The sequence below is a fragment of the Pinus tabuliformis genome, chromosome 3_2, assembly GCF_031772625.1.
Source record: "Pinus tabuliformis cultivar Carrire ecotype Pingquan chromosome 3_2, CPIR1, whole genome shotgun sequence".
In the NCBI taxonomy this organism is placed as follows: domain Eukaryota; kingdom Viridiplantae; phylum Streptophyta; class Pinopsida; order Pinales; family Pinaceae; genus Pinus; species Pinus tabuliformis.
The window spans coordinates 832525691-832545153 of NC_142302.1; the positions used below are offsets into that span (position 1 = coordinate 832525691).

General features: G+C 38.3%; 1 protein-coding gene across 1 annotated transcript; it reads left to right on the top strand.

Moving 5' to 3' along the window:
* The first annotated feature begins 9639 nt into the window (after positions 1 to 9639).
* LOC149183251 (uncharacterized) lies at positions 9640 to 11298 on the top strand. The gene is made up of 3 exons (XM_089414889.1): positions 9640 to 10100; positions 10374 to 10896; positions 11116 to 11298. Exons 1-3 carry the CDS (start codon positions 9640 to 9642, stop codon positions 11296 to 11298), a joined length of 1167 nt encoding a protein of 388 aa, XP_089271015.1.
* Positions 11299 to 19463: the final 8165 nt, after the last annotated feature.

A 19463-nucleotide genomic window follows, 5' to 3' on the forward strand; every position in this document is an offset into this window, starting at 1 on the left:
ACCATCCCAAGAGAACTCGGTTTAAGGTTAAGTCCCTTATATCATAGTGATCTTTAATCTTAACTCCCTTATCAGGTTCTCATCCAAAAAATCATGTGTGTTCTCTCTCGTGTGCTCTATCGATGAAAAATCTCCTAATGGTCAATATTACAGTTAATTTGAATTAAGTATAATATCCGAGTTGATTGATTATGTAACATCTACAAACTCGGGTCTATTTGAAAACCAATTCTACCTCACCTACGCCCCTAATCTCCTTCATATATTTATAGCTAATAACTTCATTTGAATATTGCGTGGCCTGTCTAAAAGATTTGGTCTACCTCTGCTCAGTCCACTTATTAAGCTAGCATGGTCATTTTACAATCTAGTATGACCTAATGTATAAGTACATGTTTGTTGTAAGTGACATGTGTCTCTCTTAAAACAAAAATAAAATACAGTCAAAAAGGAAAAATAATGTCCACTATAATTTGAAAAAATAAAATGGATATGATTTGCATATAAATTAATTAAAAGTAAAAACTAAGACAACCAAATTTAATTAATTAAATGTGGTTGATTTACACCAAAAATTTCATTTGTATCTACCACCTTCATAAATATATAATAATAAAAATAATAACACAAAAAACTATTACAATAAACATATTATTATTACTATTATTAATATAATAATAATAATAATAAATAAATAATAATAATTTTTATTATTATATAAAATTATGTGTTTATTAATAATAAATATTTATTATTTAATAATACTTAAATATTAATTATTATTATTAATAAATTAACAATTAATTATTTATTCATAAATATTATTGATTAATTATTATTATTATTATTATTAATTGTTAATCATTTATAATATCTATAATAATAATAATTATGAATTATTATTTATTAATAACAAATATTTATTTGTTAATTAATATTTATTTTTTAATAATAATAATAATTAATAAATATTAATAATAATAATAATAATTAATAATAATAAATAAAATGAAAATAAAAAATAATATTAATAAACTAATTAAATAATAATATTAATTGAAATATTTAAATAAAAATAAATAATTTAAATAAAAGCAAATAATAATATTAGAAATAAATAATTTATTAATAATAAACAATGAATATTATAAACCCTATAATAAACATGGTAAACCATGGTTAATTTTCATATTGAGACAATCTTTCTCACAATGACGTTGGACCATTGTTAACCATGGGTGACCATGGTTGTCACAATGTGATGTTTGACCGAGTGATATGAACACTTCAATTTGTAAACCAAAGGGATTGATAATATAAATTCAAGGGATTAATGCTAAACCTCCAAGGTATTATAAATTGAAGGGATAATATTTAACCCAAGGGATTAATATTATAAACCCAAGGTATATAAACCCAAAATTAAATATATAAATCCAAGGGATTAATATTAAAAACCAAAGTAATTATAAACCGAAGGGAATAATATTAAATCGAATGGATAAATATTATAAACCCAACGTATATAAGCCCTAAAATAAACATGGTTGACATGGTCATTTTCATATTAACACAATCTTTTTCACAATGCATCATTGGACAATGGTTGGCCATGCTTGACCATCATTGAATTTCATATTGAGACAATCTTTGTCACAATGCGACATTGCAAAATGCTTGAGCATGGATGACCATGGTTGTCACAATTTGATGTTGGACCAAGAGACAATCTTTGTCACAATGTGACCATGGTTGACTGTGATTAATTGTAATGTTGAAACAATCTTTGTTACAATCAAACATTGGATCATCATTGATTTTTATATTGAGATAATCTTTGTCACAATGCGGCACTGGACCATGGCTGAAAATGGTTGACCATGATTGATTTCCATATTGAGAAAATCCTATTATAAATCTGAGGTATATAAACCCGAAGATAAACATTATAAACCCTAAAATAAACATGTTTGTCCATGGTTGACAAGGATGATTTTCATATTAACACAATCTTTGTCACAATGCAATGTTGGACTATGGTTGACAATAATTGATTTTCATATTGAGAAAATCTTTGGAACAATGCAACGTTGGACAATGCTTGGCCACAGTTGACCATGGTTGATTTTCATATTGAGAGAATATTTGTCGTAATGTGACATTGAACCATGATTGACCATGGATGACCATGGTTGTCTCAATGCGACGTTGGACCAAGAGACAATCTTTGTCACAATATGACCATAAACCCTATAATAAACATGGTTGGCCATGGTTGATTTTCATTTTGAGACTGTTATATGGGATTTACTATTGCAGACAAAAATATCTCCCTTAGGTTTGGTGGCTAACATAGAACAATAGAGAGACAAGATACCCAATGCACTTCTTAAAGTAAATAGATGAAAAAATGAAACCTACATGGAATTTGTCATGGATTTTTCTCCTTCTTTAGCTTCAATGCTTGAATTTCAACTCTGACTGCAAAAATTACAACATGCATAGTCAGGTGACACAAGCCAAGAATCAACGAGATCTATGTAGTATCATCTAAATACTCTATTCAATAGATCAACATGGTATTGAAATATCTAAAATAACAACATCACATATAGGAGAACAAAGAATTCTTTGCATTAGCATAAATTGAAGGAGTTTACAACCATAAATATGTGCTGATTCTGTAGAAGAGCTCGTCCAGACTCACTTGTCCTTTCCTTGTCACAGTGTGCACCTCCAATCACCCTAAATGCATGAAATGTAAGTTCTTACAACCACAACATAAGGATTGAATCACTCTCCGAAATCCAACCTCTTGCATATGTAAGGTTGTAAATATATAGAGGAGTGGGGTAAGTTGGGAGTTCTTATCCAATTACCAATCTATAGTTTTGGATCCTCCTTTCATGGGAGGATGTGATTTAACGATAGCATATGGAAAATCTAAAGTAGGATAGGCTAGGACTCAAATGTTTGATATGAGGTAAATGGATGTAACAAATTATAGAAGCTTTTGGAAAAGGAGTCTTCCATAATTTCTCTCTTTTTCCTTAATTTCTAGAACCAACGTGGGTGAAAAGGGGATAAAACTATAGGTGATCAACATAGGCCACAGTGGAGAAACCTGTAGGTGAACATTGTCTAGTAAGTGGCCACGGTGCATTAATCCTAAATGTTCAAAATAACAACAAGAAATGTTAAAAATAGCATCAAGAAATTCTAATTTATTTTTTCCTTGAATTAAATTAGGAATTAAATTGTAATTCTATTCTCATAGAAACTTGTAACAGTTAACTAACTTAAGTTGACTTAGTTGGATCAGTAAATTTGATTTGGAAGTCTATCTAGAGTCATGTAGAGTGATTCCAAAATTTTAGGGGTCTAGGTTACGTTCTTTTGAGTTGTAATAAATTAAATCAGTCTAATGGAGTTATAGTGAGTTCAACTGGCTCCATTAGTTGGAGGAAGTAGTAGGAGGTCTGGTAGTGGGGAAAACCTTCAGTGCAACTTCACTGCTCAACCAGTTAACTGAAGATTCACTCGTAAATAACTCATGTATGTCAGTTCATAGGAATACCCATTTGAGATTAGAGTTCAGGGACAATGTACCATAAATTTTATTATTTCCGAAGTTGTAGAGATGGTGCATACAATTAGTAGATTGCATATGATGGATCGCACAGTTGTGGTGAGGGATTTTCCCAATTAAATATTGGTTATTTCTGTTAAGGATTGTGGAAGTAAGTAGGGCTTGGAAGGATATGAATTTGTCTAAGTATTGGGCAAACACAATCACTCAGGCAGAGGATAGAAAATACTTCTGTAGGTTGAGCTCCAGGTTGAGCTCCAGGTTGAGAAGAACATATTTTATTCATCAAAGGCTTTCTTGTGAAGCAGAGAGATAGCTTGTACTTGTTCAAGAATTGTTTTGGGTTGAAGACACATTTTATTTTATTCTAAGATCTTATGGTTAATGGAATATAGGTAGTCGGAGTTTTGAGCAGGTTACAACATTCTTCTCACTATCTCATGAATAAACGAGCATTATAATGGAAATAAGGGCCATTTTCAAACACTAGTTCTTTGTCTTGCAGGTTTGAGAAGATTACCGTAAAGAAGCCTTTTGCTCTTTTTTTTCAGCTCGATGTGACCTAGGGGTTACCATTTTTGCTGGATCCATATGGTGAGGTATTTTTCGGACCGCCAGACTCCAATGATTTTGCAGATCAGGGCATGATCTTTCATGTAGCTTCTGTACCGTTCTAGTTTGTTTGGCGGGATTACAAACAATGGTTTCTCATCTGCACAAGGCAGACATTTTCCCCATATCGGTAGGAGGGGATCTCTCCCCTCTTGACCTCATCCTTCATTATTGTTACTCTCAGTTCAGTGCCTGCCTTTTTTGTCTAGCTTGATTCCCCATTGTCCGTCTTGGTTTCTCCACACTATCTACCTCATGGTCGCCTAGCCATTGGGGTTTGTTGCAGAGCAAAAAAATCCAATTCGAGTGGGTAAAATGTTAAATACATATGTTTTTCCAAAATTTCACCATTTTTTATATTGATAAGAAAAGACATTTTCATTTATTATATTTAATAATATTTTTTAAGATTTAAAAATATCAAATAATATTATTATATAATAAAATTTATAAATATTATTTCATTAATTTTAAATTATATATTTATATATAATCAATTTACTTTAATAGTTTTCAAGTGTCATAAGGATTTATCTTGCATTTACATTTCTATATTGGCATCACAAGTGACTTTCATCATAGATTTATTTATCTTAGAGGTTATTTTAACTAATATCAAGAACTTAGATCAACTTCCACACCCATACCATTCACCTCTGTGTTAGATTTAACTATTCTGCGTTACACACATGTCATTTTGATAGAGAAAATTATAAAAGACAAAAAAAAAAGAAAAATTATTAGTATTAATGTTATCCTCCCAAAAGATGTTTTGGATTAATTTTTTTCAATCTATATGATTATCAACATTTAAACAAAAATCTCATTACCAAATGGCTTCTTGCATATCCAGTTAATCCTCGACATATATGAGAATCCCCTATTTACTAAGGTGGAAATAATACTATTATACAATGTAGAATGTTTAAAATCCCTTAGAATGTATGCATCCAGCCAACAGTGCTTTGAGATCCCAACTTAAGAAGGCATTTCCGCGGAAATTTTTGAAAAGACATTCTTAAGAAAAAAAAAATCTCACAAGACATTCTTCAGAAAAAAAATCTCTAAATAAATCTGCTTCTCTCAATCATTATTTGTTGTACCAAACTTTATTGGCCAATTGAAGCACAATGCAATTTATCAAAATCTCTGATCAGAAACTATGTCCACCTTGCAGCGACATCAAGCTGTGGATACAATGCTTTAGACCGGGCCTCAATAATGAAAATCCTTAATGCTTTACACTGGGCCAACAATAATGGAAATCAAAGGATTTTAAGTTATTACAAAAGTATTTGGAATTTTAAATATTGGAGATTTTATAATATTTGAATTTAAGGAATTTATATAGAATTGCACATATGTATGCAATGGTTTGTGTAAATGTTAAAGTTAAAATGATAATAAATCTAATATTTTAATAAAAAAACTTGATTATACAAGTTTACATATTTGGTATATATTATTATTATAATAATAAAAAAGTTCTTTTAACAATATATGTGAACATTCTAAATATAAAAAATATGAACTCCCAAGAAATGTACCGCAATACTTAGTTTACACCATAATAATAATAAAAATCTATACGATTAACCACTTTTATTTTTATTATTAATTTTTAAATACTAAAAATTCTTTTATATAATTTAGTTATTTTATTTATAATAATAATAATTATTTTATTATTATTATTATTATTATTATTATTATGGAGTAGCAGGAGTAACTTATATTTTGAGGTAGATTGTTCCACTGCGGAGCGATTAGGGTTCTGAGGAAAGTATCGACGGCGCAGGCAGTACAACACTGGATCTATTCACAGACCAGACCAAATCAACTGTGGTGCATCGGAATAGCAGAGTACTAGAGCAGCTCGATGGAATCTCCTCAGGGGAGGGTGTTAGAGCCCTCCCCATCGCAGCACGGTCCTGAGCAGGCGTTCCTCTTTGGATCGGTCGACAGGGAGATACTGATCAATGGGAACAGGCATCAGCAGGAAAACAAGAAGACAGGAGGACGGAAGGACCAAGCCAGCGTCACCCAAGACAGAGGGGAAAATCCGGAGGAAATACCGAAGGTCTCCTCGACAACATGCAAACCAATAGCCAAAGAACGGCCACGAATAGAGCTACCTGGACACAAGATTGATGCGCGAATCGAGTTCATGAGGGATCATGGCCTTATTGGGAAGTTTATAGGGTTCTAGCCGATAGAAAGAGCCTTATACGGGTGGATCGCAGCGAAATGGAAGCCCAAAGGAGACGTTACTCTGCAGCTAGGGCCGAGGCGTTTTTTCACAGCAATTTTTTACTGTCTTGAAGACAAACACAGGATACTAGGAACCGGACCCTACTTCTTCAACTCAGCGGGCTGTATATGAGAGACTGGATACCAAGATTCAACTCGGATAAGGAAGATCTCACTTGGGCGCCAGTCTGGATCAGAATGTATGGACTTCCAGATGAATATTGGGACGAGGACATTCTCAAGAACATAGGAAATGGACTAGGGGAGTACATCAGGACTGCAGAAGAACCCAAACTGCGCAGATTCATTTCCTATGCTCGCATCTGCGTCTTCATGCGCCTGAATGAAGCCTTGCCAGAATCGGTAAGTCTCTCCCACCGTGACGAGGAGTGGATTCAACCCTTGGACTATGAGCATGTACCCTTCCATTACAGGAAATGCCACGCTCTTGGGCATCTATTTTGTGACTGTCCCCTGAATACCAAAGCCACTTCTCCTGACCCTTCTGATTCTGCAACCCAGGACGGCTTCACCAAAGCCCCTAGCCGAAGGCGAGCGCACAAGAAACCCTCAAATGGGAATAAGCCCCAGCAAAACAATACCCATGGCCCAGCTACTAAGAACAGTTTCAAAATCCTCGCTCAATCCTTTGATGAACAACCCCTGATCTCTGAGCCTAACCCTACCCCTCCCTCTTCCTCCTCCCCTCCCCCCCCTCAGACTCCCCCTCCAAACGCCAAACCCCCATAATCTTCAATGATATCCCCTTAGGAGAACTGAAAGAATCGACAGAGAAATGCAAGGACATGGAAGTCGATGGAAAGCTAGATCCTCCTTCAAGCTCAGAGATTAATGTGGAAGGAAGCAGTCAAGTGCAATAGATGGAAGAAGAACCAGAAAGCATAGATCTGAATGGCCTAGACATTCTGGAACTAGAGCTAGCATGAAAAAAGAAAGCATATGACAGCATATCCGAAACCCAACTCAGCAAGCTGGAAGTGGTCATTTCGAGAGCTTATCAGCATCAGCAACTAGGTATACAGCCAGGAAGCCAGTGGGATGGAAACCACCCCCCAAAAGAAACCAAAAACAGAGGACGAATAACAGATCTACAGAGAACGATTGAGATTGGGAAACTCTTGGTAGACTCAGGCAGGTATGCAAAATTGACAAAGTACTATAAACCCTCTGCAAATAGTTGAACCATGAAGCTTGTATCATGGAACTTAAGAGGGCTCAATAGCCCAGGGAAACTCAGAATGTTAAAAAACATGATTAAAATGGAAAAGCCGCAACTATGCTTTCTCCAGGAAACCAAATGCAACGGATCTACTTTAGGTAGCATACTCTCCAAAGCATGGCCAAGATGTCGTTCGGTAGCAGTAGATGCCTCTGGAGCTTCAGGAGGGCTGGCCATTGCATGGAATACTCAAGCGTTAAATCTCTCAGATTTCCATGCTTCTCATCATCTCATACAGGCAGCCTTCCACATTTTGGGCACGAACATCCATGGAAATCTATCAAATGTATATTTCCCGCAGGATAAAGGAAGCAAAATTGCGCTTCTAGACACCATAGAGGCTTTAAACAAAAACAGGAGGCACCCACTCTGGATTATCGGAGGGGATTTTAACATGATTACCAAGCTAGAGGAGAAGATTGGGGGGAGGAACAGATTGGAACAAGAAAACATCCATTTCAAGGACTTCATTCAAAACACTTCCCTCATAAACATCCCTTTTTGCAATGGCACTTTCACATGGAGCAACTGCAGAGCAGGAAAACACCAAATCGCTTCCAAACTAGATCGCTTCCTTATCTCAGATAACGTGGTTCACCTTGGGGGAGACATTTCAACCGCAATTCTTCCGCACACCGGCTCGGACCATTGGCCGATTGCCCTCCAATGGCAAAGACCAGGTGATCTGACCAGGAGGCCCTTTCGCTTCGAAGGATTCTGGCTCTCGCATCCCAAGTTTAAAGACTTTGTCAAAACTACATGGACCTCCTTTATCCCACCAGAAGGTTCTAAGATGTATAAATTCCAACAGAAGCTTAGGTTCCTAAAAAATCACCTAAAGCGCTGGAACAGGGAAACCTTTGGAGATATCTTTAGAGCGCAACAAGAACTAAATCGGGAACTGATGGACCTCCAACAAAGAGTAACCACAGAGGGACACACTGAAGTGACCTTGGAACAGGAACGACGTATCCACAGACAGCTTGAGGAAAGGCAGAAGCAGGAGGAAGTTTACTGAAGGCAAAAATCCAGAATTAGATGGTTGAAGGAGGGCTAACGAAATACCAAATTCTTCCACAGAACCACTATTCAAAGAAGAATGCAGAACAGCATTCTGTTCATCCAAAAGCAAGGCGGGGTAAAAGTAGAAAAGCATGCGGAAATTGAGGAGGAATTTCTCAATCACTTCAATCAGGTCCTTCAAGAGCCGGAGGGAGACAGGCGACAGGCAATTGAAAGAATTACCAAAAATGTGCCAAGGATCATTACGGAGGAACATAATGAGCTTCTCCTCCGCCCAATTCAGCCTCAAGAGGTGGACTAGGAAATGTCCCAGCTTAAGGAAGGAAAAGCCCCTGGACCGGACGGATTCACCACCACGTTCTTTCACACTTTCTTGGAGATGATAAAACAGGAAGTCTGGAAAATTGTTGAAGAATCGAGAGCTCTCCATTGGTTGCTTCCCTCTCTCAACTCCACCTTCATTGCCCTCATCCCCAAAGAGGAGGATTCAATTACTCCCGAAAAATACAGGCTGATTGCTCTTTGTAATGTCATCTACAAAGTAATATCCAAAGTTGTCGCTAACCGGTTAAAGCCCCTGTTGCCTCTGCTCATATCACCAGAACAGTCGGGTTACGTGGAAGGAAGACAGATCATGGACGGCATTCTCCTCACGCACGAGATAATACACACGCTCAAACAATCAAAACAGGCAGGTATGCTTCTTAAGCTGGATCTTTCTAAGGCTTTTGATAAACTCAGCTGGACTTACATTCAGCAAATGCTAAAGGCTTTTGGTTTCTGTTCTATGTGGATTTGCTAGATCATGAGTTTAATTAACTCCACTCAATTCTCTATCCTTGTGAATGGGATCCCTTCCCGCCCCTTCAAACCATCAAGAGGAATTAGGCAAGGGGACCCCCTATCCCCCTTCCTCTTTGTTCTTATGGCAGAAGGGCTTGGCTGCCACATTAAACATGCCCTCCATTCCCACCATCTCAAAGGCCTCTCAGTACACAACACCCCTGCTACCTCTCATCAGCAGTTTGTTGATGACACCATGCTATTTGGATATCCCTCGGTCCAGGAAGCCTCATGCTTCAAATCCCTGCTCAATGACTTCGCTGAAGCCTCAGGCACCGATGTCAACTGTACCAAATCGCAGATCTTCTTCTTTCACACGCCTCCTCCTGTTAAGACGGCGGTTGCCCGAATCCTAGGCTTCCCCACAACCTCCCTCCCCTCCAAATACCTCGGAGCCCCCCTTACTGCCTCAGCCATAAAGCACTCCTCATGGCGAACCCTCATTGAGAAGCTTGAATCTCGACTTAACCTTTGGACGCACAGATCTCTTAATCTGGCCAGTCGGGTAGTGCTCATTAAGTCTGTCCTTCAGGCAATACCCTTGTATCTTTTCTCAATCCTTGCAGCACCCAAATGGGTATTAAAAAGAATCAGGAATCTTCAGCGTAGCTTCCTATGGGAAGGTTCGACAACTAATCGTAAATGGGCTTTAGTCAAATGGCCCACAATCTCTTTACCCAAAGACAAAGGGGGTATTGGAATGAGAGACCCGGAGCACAGCAACTCCATCATGAGCGCCAAAATATGGTGGCACTAGATCACAAATCCAGGAAAACCTTGGGCACGAATCTGGACAGCTAAATATTCTAATAACAGACCTCAGGAGGAGCTCATCCGGTTCACCCCCACGGAAAAAGGTTCGCTAATATGGAACGCGGCCAAACAGCACTTCCAGTTAATTCAACAGCACAGTTTTTGGGAGGTCAGGGACGGCATGACTGCGAGATTCTGGACAGATGCATGGAGCCAGTTGCCAAATCTCACCCACGTTCTCCATTCACCCCCGGAATTCGTTAGGCTGGAGCAGCAGCAAGAAAAAATCCATCACTATTGGGAGCAGGAAACGGAGCACGGATTTAGGAAATGGAAACAGGGTAATCAGCTAATTAACATCACAAACCTACGGGATATCGAGGAATTGGAGAAGGAGCTCCGAAAAAGAAGCATCAGACACGACGAAGGCAATGACATCCTAAGATGGGGATACCGACCAAAGGGTGCCTTTACTACTTCAGAGGCCTACAAGATAATCTGCAACATCACTACCCCTTCAGATCCAATCTGGAGCAAAATATGGGGTCTTGGATCCTGGCCCAAAGTCTCTTACTTCCTATGGTTGGTTAGCCACAAAAGAATCCTCACCTGGGACAAACTAAGAAGAAGAAATTTTCATGGTCCATCTATATGTCTCAATTGCAATCAAAATGAGGAAACTCTCCAACACCTCCTGGACACCTGCCCCCTAGCCAATCAGCTATGGGAAAAGGAAAGCTTTAGATGTCAAAAAAGATGCAGAACAGAAAATGACATAACTAACTGCTTAAGACAATGGCCGCAGAATCCTTATAAGAGCGAGCTTCTCAACTGTCTGTGGAACATGATCCCTGGACTCATCTTATGGGGTATATGGAAGGAAAGGAATAAACGTATATTCAAAAATCAGCACTCTACGATCGAAGACATATGGAACAGGCTCTGCGGGAACCTCAACGAGACGCTACTGCTCCACTCTTGGACCTAGGAGGATCTTCCATCTCTAGACATCGAGAAAGGCATTCTAAGCAACTGGCAATTGCACCTACCTCAGGATCTACACAAGATCAACCCCTCCAAAAGCAGCAGTACAATCAAAGGCACTTGGACCGCTCCCCCTAAGCATTCTTATAAGCTCAATTTCGATGGTGCCTCCAAAGGCAACCCTGGAATGGCAGGTTTTGGAGGTATTCTGAGGAATCATGAAGGCACCCCCCTGCAGATATACTTCGGAAACCTGGGTTGGGACACCAACAACTCAGCTGAGCTTGAGGGTCTATGGCAAGGGCTCCTTCTCGCATGGAATCTCAACCTCCAACCCTTGATCGTGGAAGGAGACTCTCAGATTCTCATAAACATGGCCAAGCGCCTGCAGAATGGCTCACAAGCAAAAAAAATCGCAGATAGCTGGAGGCTCGCAGCCAGACTAGAAGCCATCGAACAAGCTCTCCGCAGCAACAGGGCCATCACCTTCAATCACACAAAAAGAGAGGGCAACAAGGTTGCAGACCTCCTAGCTAACATAGGAGCAGATAATGAACATACTCTCCTTACAGGAACCACGACTATTATACCAAATAATGCCCAGGCTCAGGACTTCTCTAGGATGGTTCAAAGAGATGTTGCTTCCCCGGATGCGGGTGACACTACGGATAAAGGCGAGGAGCCACATGGAAGCCATGTGCTGCCTCAAGCCTAAGACAAGCATTCAATGCAAAACGCCGCCAAGGAATATAAGTGTGGGTTCTCATGGACGACAATTCAATGCACTGTCTGGGGTTGAGGTGCGATCACAGCGTGCAGTTATGGCATGCAGAGTTCGAGGAAGAGATGAAGAACTTAAGAAAGGTGAGGGGGTGGATTGCAATGTGTTGGTTTGCGCTCAGAATCTGGAGTTTGGTATATGGTTTACGGAGTGTGCATCTGCTTGGTCTATGGTTCACGGAGCAACCGCTCACGCCAATCCTCTGTCAACTGAATGCTGTAACAAGTTTGAAAGGCTGGGTGGAGGGCGCTTCAATTCCTCCAATTCCTCCTATTCTGCTCTGTTCTTTCCCCCTGTTACTTCTGCAAAAATGGTCAGGCCTCGACAGCGCCTGCTCAGCCGTCGAGGCTCTAGCCGAGGTGGGTCTTCTCGTCCCTCAGGTGCAAATCCCCAATCCCGCTGCTGTCGATGCCTTTGCCATCGAGTTGCAGAAGCCAATCCCATCCAATCAAGCCAATTCATGGACTCTAGAAGCCCAGATTCGGACTCGGCACCTCTACCTGCTTTTGGCACTGCCATCTTCTCCTTCAGCAGCTCCCAGGAAAAATCCCGCATCAACGCCCACGTCTCGGTCCTTTTCCTTGAAGAACCTCAGGATGAGGGCGAGGAAATCCCCAGCAAGAAGAAGCACCAGGCAGGGAGCTCAAAGGACGTCGAGGGACCGCCAGAGGCAGCCCCAGAGCATGCCGTCAACCCACCTCAGACTCAGGCAGCGCTTTCTCCCTCGGGGGACAAGAAAGAATCAGATCCTCTCCCTGAAGGATACGGCTGGTGCAGGATCATCGAGGAGAAGCCGGACGATTAGCCGTCCTTTCGCTCAGCAACACTCGCTCAGGCGCTGCTCAGGTCCACCCATGATTCTCTATGTTTGTTATATTGGCCTACTGTATGTTTTTGCTGTGTATGTTTGGTTCGAAAGAAATCATGTTGAAGGCTTTTTGATGCCCCTGCGTGGGATCCTGATGAAGGTTTTTTTTTGAGCCCCTGTGCGGGTTGTTAATTTTTGTTCTGGTAGCACCTCTGTGGTTTAAAGCCCCTGCGGGCGGTTTGTCTCAGTTGCGGTGCCCCTCAGTGGGCTGCTCTCTCTGATAACTTCCAGTCGAAAGTGCCATCCGTGGCCTTTGGCAGTATGACTCAGTGACTGTAAACGCTTTTCCTGTTCATGTATATAATAGAATAGCATAGTTTTAACGAGAAAAAAATAAATAAATTAAACTTTATTAAGAAAATATAAAAACTGTTGCTAGAGTCTATTCCTTTTGCCTTTTCCCAGCCCACGATGTCTCGCGTGTATAGATAATGTTGACCAACTGTGGGAAATGTTGCTAGAGTTTGTCTTAAAGACAAAATGACGGATTAAAGATAAACGAAAATGTTTGCCAACTCTTTTGGCCTCTATTAAATAGTAAATCGCGTAATAAGATGAACCGAGATGAGTGAATAAAAGTATGTCCAAGGTTAAATACCTTTCTTGGCAATCATATACATCCTCGTTACCTCGACGAATTAAGATCATAAATGCCTTAATTACGAACGCGCAGTTTCTGTATGTGATAGCTTTATCATCTCATGAACTAAAGTCAATTCAACAATGGAGATGAACGGTCTCCCGGGATTCACGCAGTTAAGACACAAAGATTGAACCATCGAAGGATGACGCGGTTTAAGCTTAAGTCCCGTGTGCTCTACGGACGAAGAATCTATTGTCAATATTACAATTAATTTGAATTCAATACATTACAACCTATGTTACCAGAAACGAGAAACAAAAACGAAACGAGAAACGAAAACGGTACGAGAAAAGGAGTTTGGAGGTTTCGCACTCAAGAAACGAGGAGAGAGAAAATGAAAATAAAAATAAAAAATACAGCTTTAGTTTCAATTTTCAATATAGTTTCAACTAAATTTCCAGCCCAAATTTTATTAAAAACCTAAATAATTTAAATAAGAAACTGATGATTAGTAAATTGACTATTAAATATATACATTCTTATGTCTCCTAATCAATTAAGTGTATACATTTTTATGCATTTCGGGGCTTTAGCTAATTATTGTTTCCTTAATTTTTTTTCCAAATAATTAGATATATATATAAACAATAAATAAAATTTGCAATTAAATGTGAATTTCTTGAGTCACATATAAAATAGTGTTTAAACTATGAATTTTAACAATATATATATTAAAGGAAAACAAATCAACTAAAAAAGGGACAATAGTACAGAAATGATCAACTTTCTATATACTTGGCATAAGCCTCTAAGTTATTGAATGAATACATGAGTGAAATCTACAATAAAGAGTGAAAATCCAGCCTGAGAATGACATGCAAAAGAGCGAACTACCACCGATAAAAAATTTCCCATAAAATATATGCACCCATTAGCTAAAATAACCGTAAAAAACTGCGTTTCCGTCTGGTTTCCGTTTCTTACACATTTTTTACGGGGAACGGTGGCGACCGTCCCATTTCTGGTAACATTGATTACAACAATACAAACCCGAATTTGTCTTAAGAACCCGGTTGAGCATCACCTCCGCCCCTCTCCTTCGTATATTTATAGCCGATACCTTCATCAGAAAATTGCACGGTCTGTCTACAAGTAAAAACCCGGGTTTTCCTTCGCTCCGTCCCGTCTCCTCATATATTTACAGACGGTACTTCCATCTGAATGTTGTATTGTATGTATGCATGAAATATTCCATCTGCTAATACAACTCAGCAACAAATCACCTTTCCGAAAATTCCATTTATCCCCAATACTTATCGCCTTTCCAAACATTGATTAAGTATACAAGAGGCTTCCTTGATCAATGACGATGATGCCAATGCTCATGAAAATGAAAGCTACCGTGTCTTCTCTTGCGGTTGCTGCTATCGCCATAATCATGACTACGTTATTGCTTAACGAAACCCCCGTACTTGTGGTTACTGCTTCTCCAGCACCTCAACCTCACCAAAATGTTCCAACTCCGCCAGGACTTCGTTTAAGCAGCAATGTTCCTTCTTCCATTAAAACCATGGCAACAGGGAGATGGAAATCACTTGGAGGAGTTGGTCCTTCTCGACTTGATCGCAACCCCGTACATGTGGTTGCTGCTCCTCAACCTAATCGCCATGTTCCAACCCCTTCACATCCATTTTATTTCCATTCATCCGTTCAGAAGTTGGCAGTAGGACAGCTTGCTACATGCACTCCATCGCAGCAATGCAACGGCCATGTTCCAACTCCTGGATGTTGCAATCAAGAATCAAAAAAAGGAGCAACAAGTAGTCGTCAATCGCAAGGCAGGGTTAATGAGGGATTATTACACATCCATGAATACTGCAAAGTAACGCATCAGCAGATCATATCATCAAAGATGTTGGAGGAAGCCGGTTTGATGATTCAAAAGCTGTTCAATCCATTAAGAAATTAGTTGCCGTTTGAGGCCCACAAACAAAATCTCTCTCAGCCACATACATGCGTAGGCGTTGCTCTAGGTTTTTGAACTAATAAGTCAGAAGAGAAAACATGAATATAGATGTCCAGATAAGACATGGCTGGATAATTTTTGTTTACTATTAGGATTCTTTTCATGCAATCTATGTATCATTCAAAATCTCGATATTTCTATTTTATGTTAGAATAATGTTTCAAAATATTAATTTTATCATTAATATTTATTCAATATTATCATTAATGTTGTCATCAATTGTTACGTGACCAAAATGCCCATGGTCGACATGTTACATATGGGTGACCATGTAAGCCATGGAGATCACTATTGAAAGAGATATGGCCATATTTATTCTTATGTGACTATTACTTTCCAAGATTCCTATGGTGTATAGTGGTTGACTATTGCTAATCAAGGTTGATTGTGGTTGAGTATGGTTGACTATGGTGAACATATGATTGAGTAAGGTTGATTAAGGTTGGTTGTTGTTGACTATGGATGACCATGTTTGATGATGGTTGATGATGGCTAAGAAGGTTAATGCAGTTTGACCATGGCTATAAAGGGTGGATGAGGATTGACCATAGATGATCATGGTAGGCCATTGGTAACAACAATTGACAATTATTGATGATGGTTAACTATGGTTAACCATTAATGATCATGTTAACCATGGTTGAAAATTGTTTAGATGTTTGACTATGGTTGGATTTCTTGTTCATTCTTAAACATGGTTACCTTATTCGAGAATGGATGTGCTTCCAAGAGCATGGTTGAATCTGGTTGAGTATAACTCATTATGTGTGAACATGGATGGCCATGGTTGACAATGTCTAACAATAGATGATTATGGTTGAACACGTTGATTTTTATTGATCAAGTGGTTGACCATGGATGTCCATGGATGACAATGGTGGCCATGGTGATTATGTTAATGATGGTTGATTGTAGTTGAGATGTTTCAATAATTGTCGAACATGGTTCATTATGGTTGATCATGGTTTCTATGTTGGATATGTTGATTATGGTTGATTGTGTTGAATGTGATGACAATTTATGACTATATTAACTATTTGATAATGTTGACTATGGTCAACCATCTCACAATGATTGCTTATGGTCCACCAAGTTGCCACGGTTAGTCTTGGTTGAATGTTTGGTTAATCATGGAAGAACATGGATTGACATATTTTTTCATTGTTGGCCATACTTTTCTATGATAGATTATGGCTATTCATATTGACAATGGTTAACAATGTTCAACCATAAAGACCTTGGTTCACAATGTTTGACCATTCTAACCATGGTTGACCTAGGTTGCTCATCAAGAATGAGTAAAGCAAGGGGTTTTATTGGTAAAAGAATATACTAGACATAAAAGATTTTAGCAAAAATAATTATGTCATGCAAGTTTACTAATGGCCCTTTTATAGATTTACAATGAATCCATTTAATGTTATTAACAGAGAATTTCAACGTAAGCGACAAAAAATACTAGGTACTGAACCACCTACATCCATCGAAATGTTTAATCTAAAATTATTATTAAAGAATAGCCCAACAACACTATTTATGTCATCGTAGATGATGTATAACCTTGCTATGTGATGTACTACTCAATGATTGTGGCCCCATGTTACATCTCATTATAGATTTTCACGTTTTACTTTTTTCATAATTTGAGTCTTTTAATGACTATAGAACGATGGGAGGTTGCTAAATTCTCCAATATTTTTTTTCCAAAAATCATTTGAAGACAATACTCATAAATTTTATTTTAGGCTTACTGGCTTGAATAAAACATATATTTATTTCGTTCTTCAAATATGAATATAAATATATTTTTGTTTATGAGGAAAAAATAAATCTTTTTAAATATCAATAATTATTAAATTGATGATTATTACTATGTTAATTAAGACGAGTATTTTTAGTCTCAACCAACATCAAAATTTTATCTATTAAGATTAAGAAAAATATATTGAACTAAATAGTAATACCATTCATCTACCAAAATATATATAATAAAATATAAGAAAGTAATTTTTGAAATATAGACTAATTGGTTTGTGTGAGTTCTAGTATCTAGTTGGTCTTAGATTAAAATTTCATAGATAGATTTTGAGTATAGGCCAATTTTTACATACTATATGATCATTAGTACTTAGAAAATTGCATATTGAATGAATTCATCCACATAAAAATATGTTTTATGACTTAGGAAAAAATGTTTGAAATTTTAAATAATGAATATTTTATCATGTTTTCATTTAAAGAGTTTGTACTAAATTTCAAATATACAATTGTTTCTATAAATGTTTTTCTTGGTAAGAAAACATATTTAGATTATGTTAACAAGCAAAAATGTACATAGTTTACAACCATGAGTGCATTCTTTGGATTATGTGAGGAAACTAGAGATAGGAACTAAAATAATCTGCCGCAATAAGGAAAACCCTGAGCCCGAAAGTCTTATATTCAAACTCAAATGTTAAAAAAGAATGAGAATAAGATGTATCATTTGAGTGATTTTCATTAATTGACCAATACTGTTGAGATGCCAAAAAACATCAGCATGCCTCGACGCTCCGTGTCACATATTCGCTAGTGAAACCAAAATGAACACGGTTGTGAGTACCAACCTAACAATCATCATGACACTATAGCACTAGATTTTTTCACATTAGAACTGCCTGGTTGCCATGCTACAACCACGCTGAACCTAAGTGCTACCTTTGGCTTACACATTTCCAACATCTATTGGGAACCCATCCAAGATGCAATAGCCATAGAAACTTGGGCAAGGAGGGGAGGGGGAATGGATGTTATCAATTGGAGGGATGAAAGTGTGGGAGGGTAAGGGATGGGCCACGAGAGCGCTAATGATAGGCAGAGATGACGGGTTGATAGGAGTGTAGTATGAGGGAGAGGGAGAAGATGAAGTGGGGGATGGTATGTTCGATGGAAATTTGATAGGGGGTCTATAGCCAAGAATTTGAGTGAGGAGAAGGAATGGCTTTGGTGTGAAAAGAGCTAATTTATGGAGCCATACACTTTCATCTTCACATGGGCTCTCTCCTTAAGATACTAGGCGAGGCAGTTCTGGAGAGCCTAGAGTGTCAGACAACCTCTACAAGTCTTTGCCTCCTCCAAGGAAGGAACCTCTCTCCTTACTGATATTTGGATGCTATAATCAAACATAAGTACAGCAATGGCTTCGTCAAAGGTTGTGAGGTGATGTCCATGACCTCTACCTCTGTAAGGACGTTGAATTCTTCCCCTCTCATGATTCATCATTGGATGGCAGCATGGTAGCATTTGCAGAGCTGGTGCCAGAGGAGACGAAGGGAGTGCAAGAGAGAATAACCAAGGGAGAATGATGGTTGGAGAAGAGAATTTCCGTGGTCTTTATTGCCTTATAACATAAGCGAGAAAGAAGGGGAGTTTAGTATAGAGACTCCAAGTGCGAGCGAGGTGAATTAAAAGTCATGAATAACACAGGGTTAAGGAGACGTGCTAGGTGGTGGCTGCTAATAATGTCGTAAGAGGTGATGCGCATATTGTACATCCAAACTAGAAAACTAAAACCATCGGAACGGGTCTTGACAGAAGGTAGAGTATCCCACGATTCATACATAAATTTTATTCATGTAATAAATATCAATAGATTGCTTAAGTGTAGATATGAGGTTGTAACTGTAATTGATGTTGTTGTTTGTAGGGAAACCCAAAAACAGGATGAAGTTCCCACAACTCTTTCGCGTTAGTATTTAGCTCAAGGTTAGAATGAACGAATAGATCTTGCGGATAGGGAATGAAAGGAATGGATTTAGCCAAGGGGAATGAAACAGATGGAGGGAGAGAGTGGAATGAAATAAATAGAAATGATGGCGGAGAATTATATAATATTTTTGAATTGCATATTTGTATGAGACATTTTATTGAAA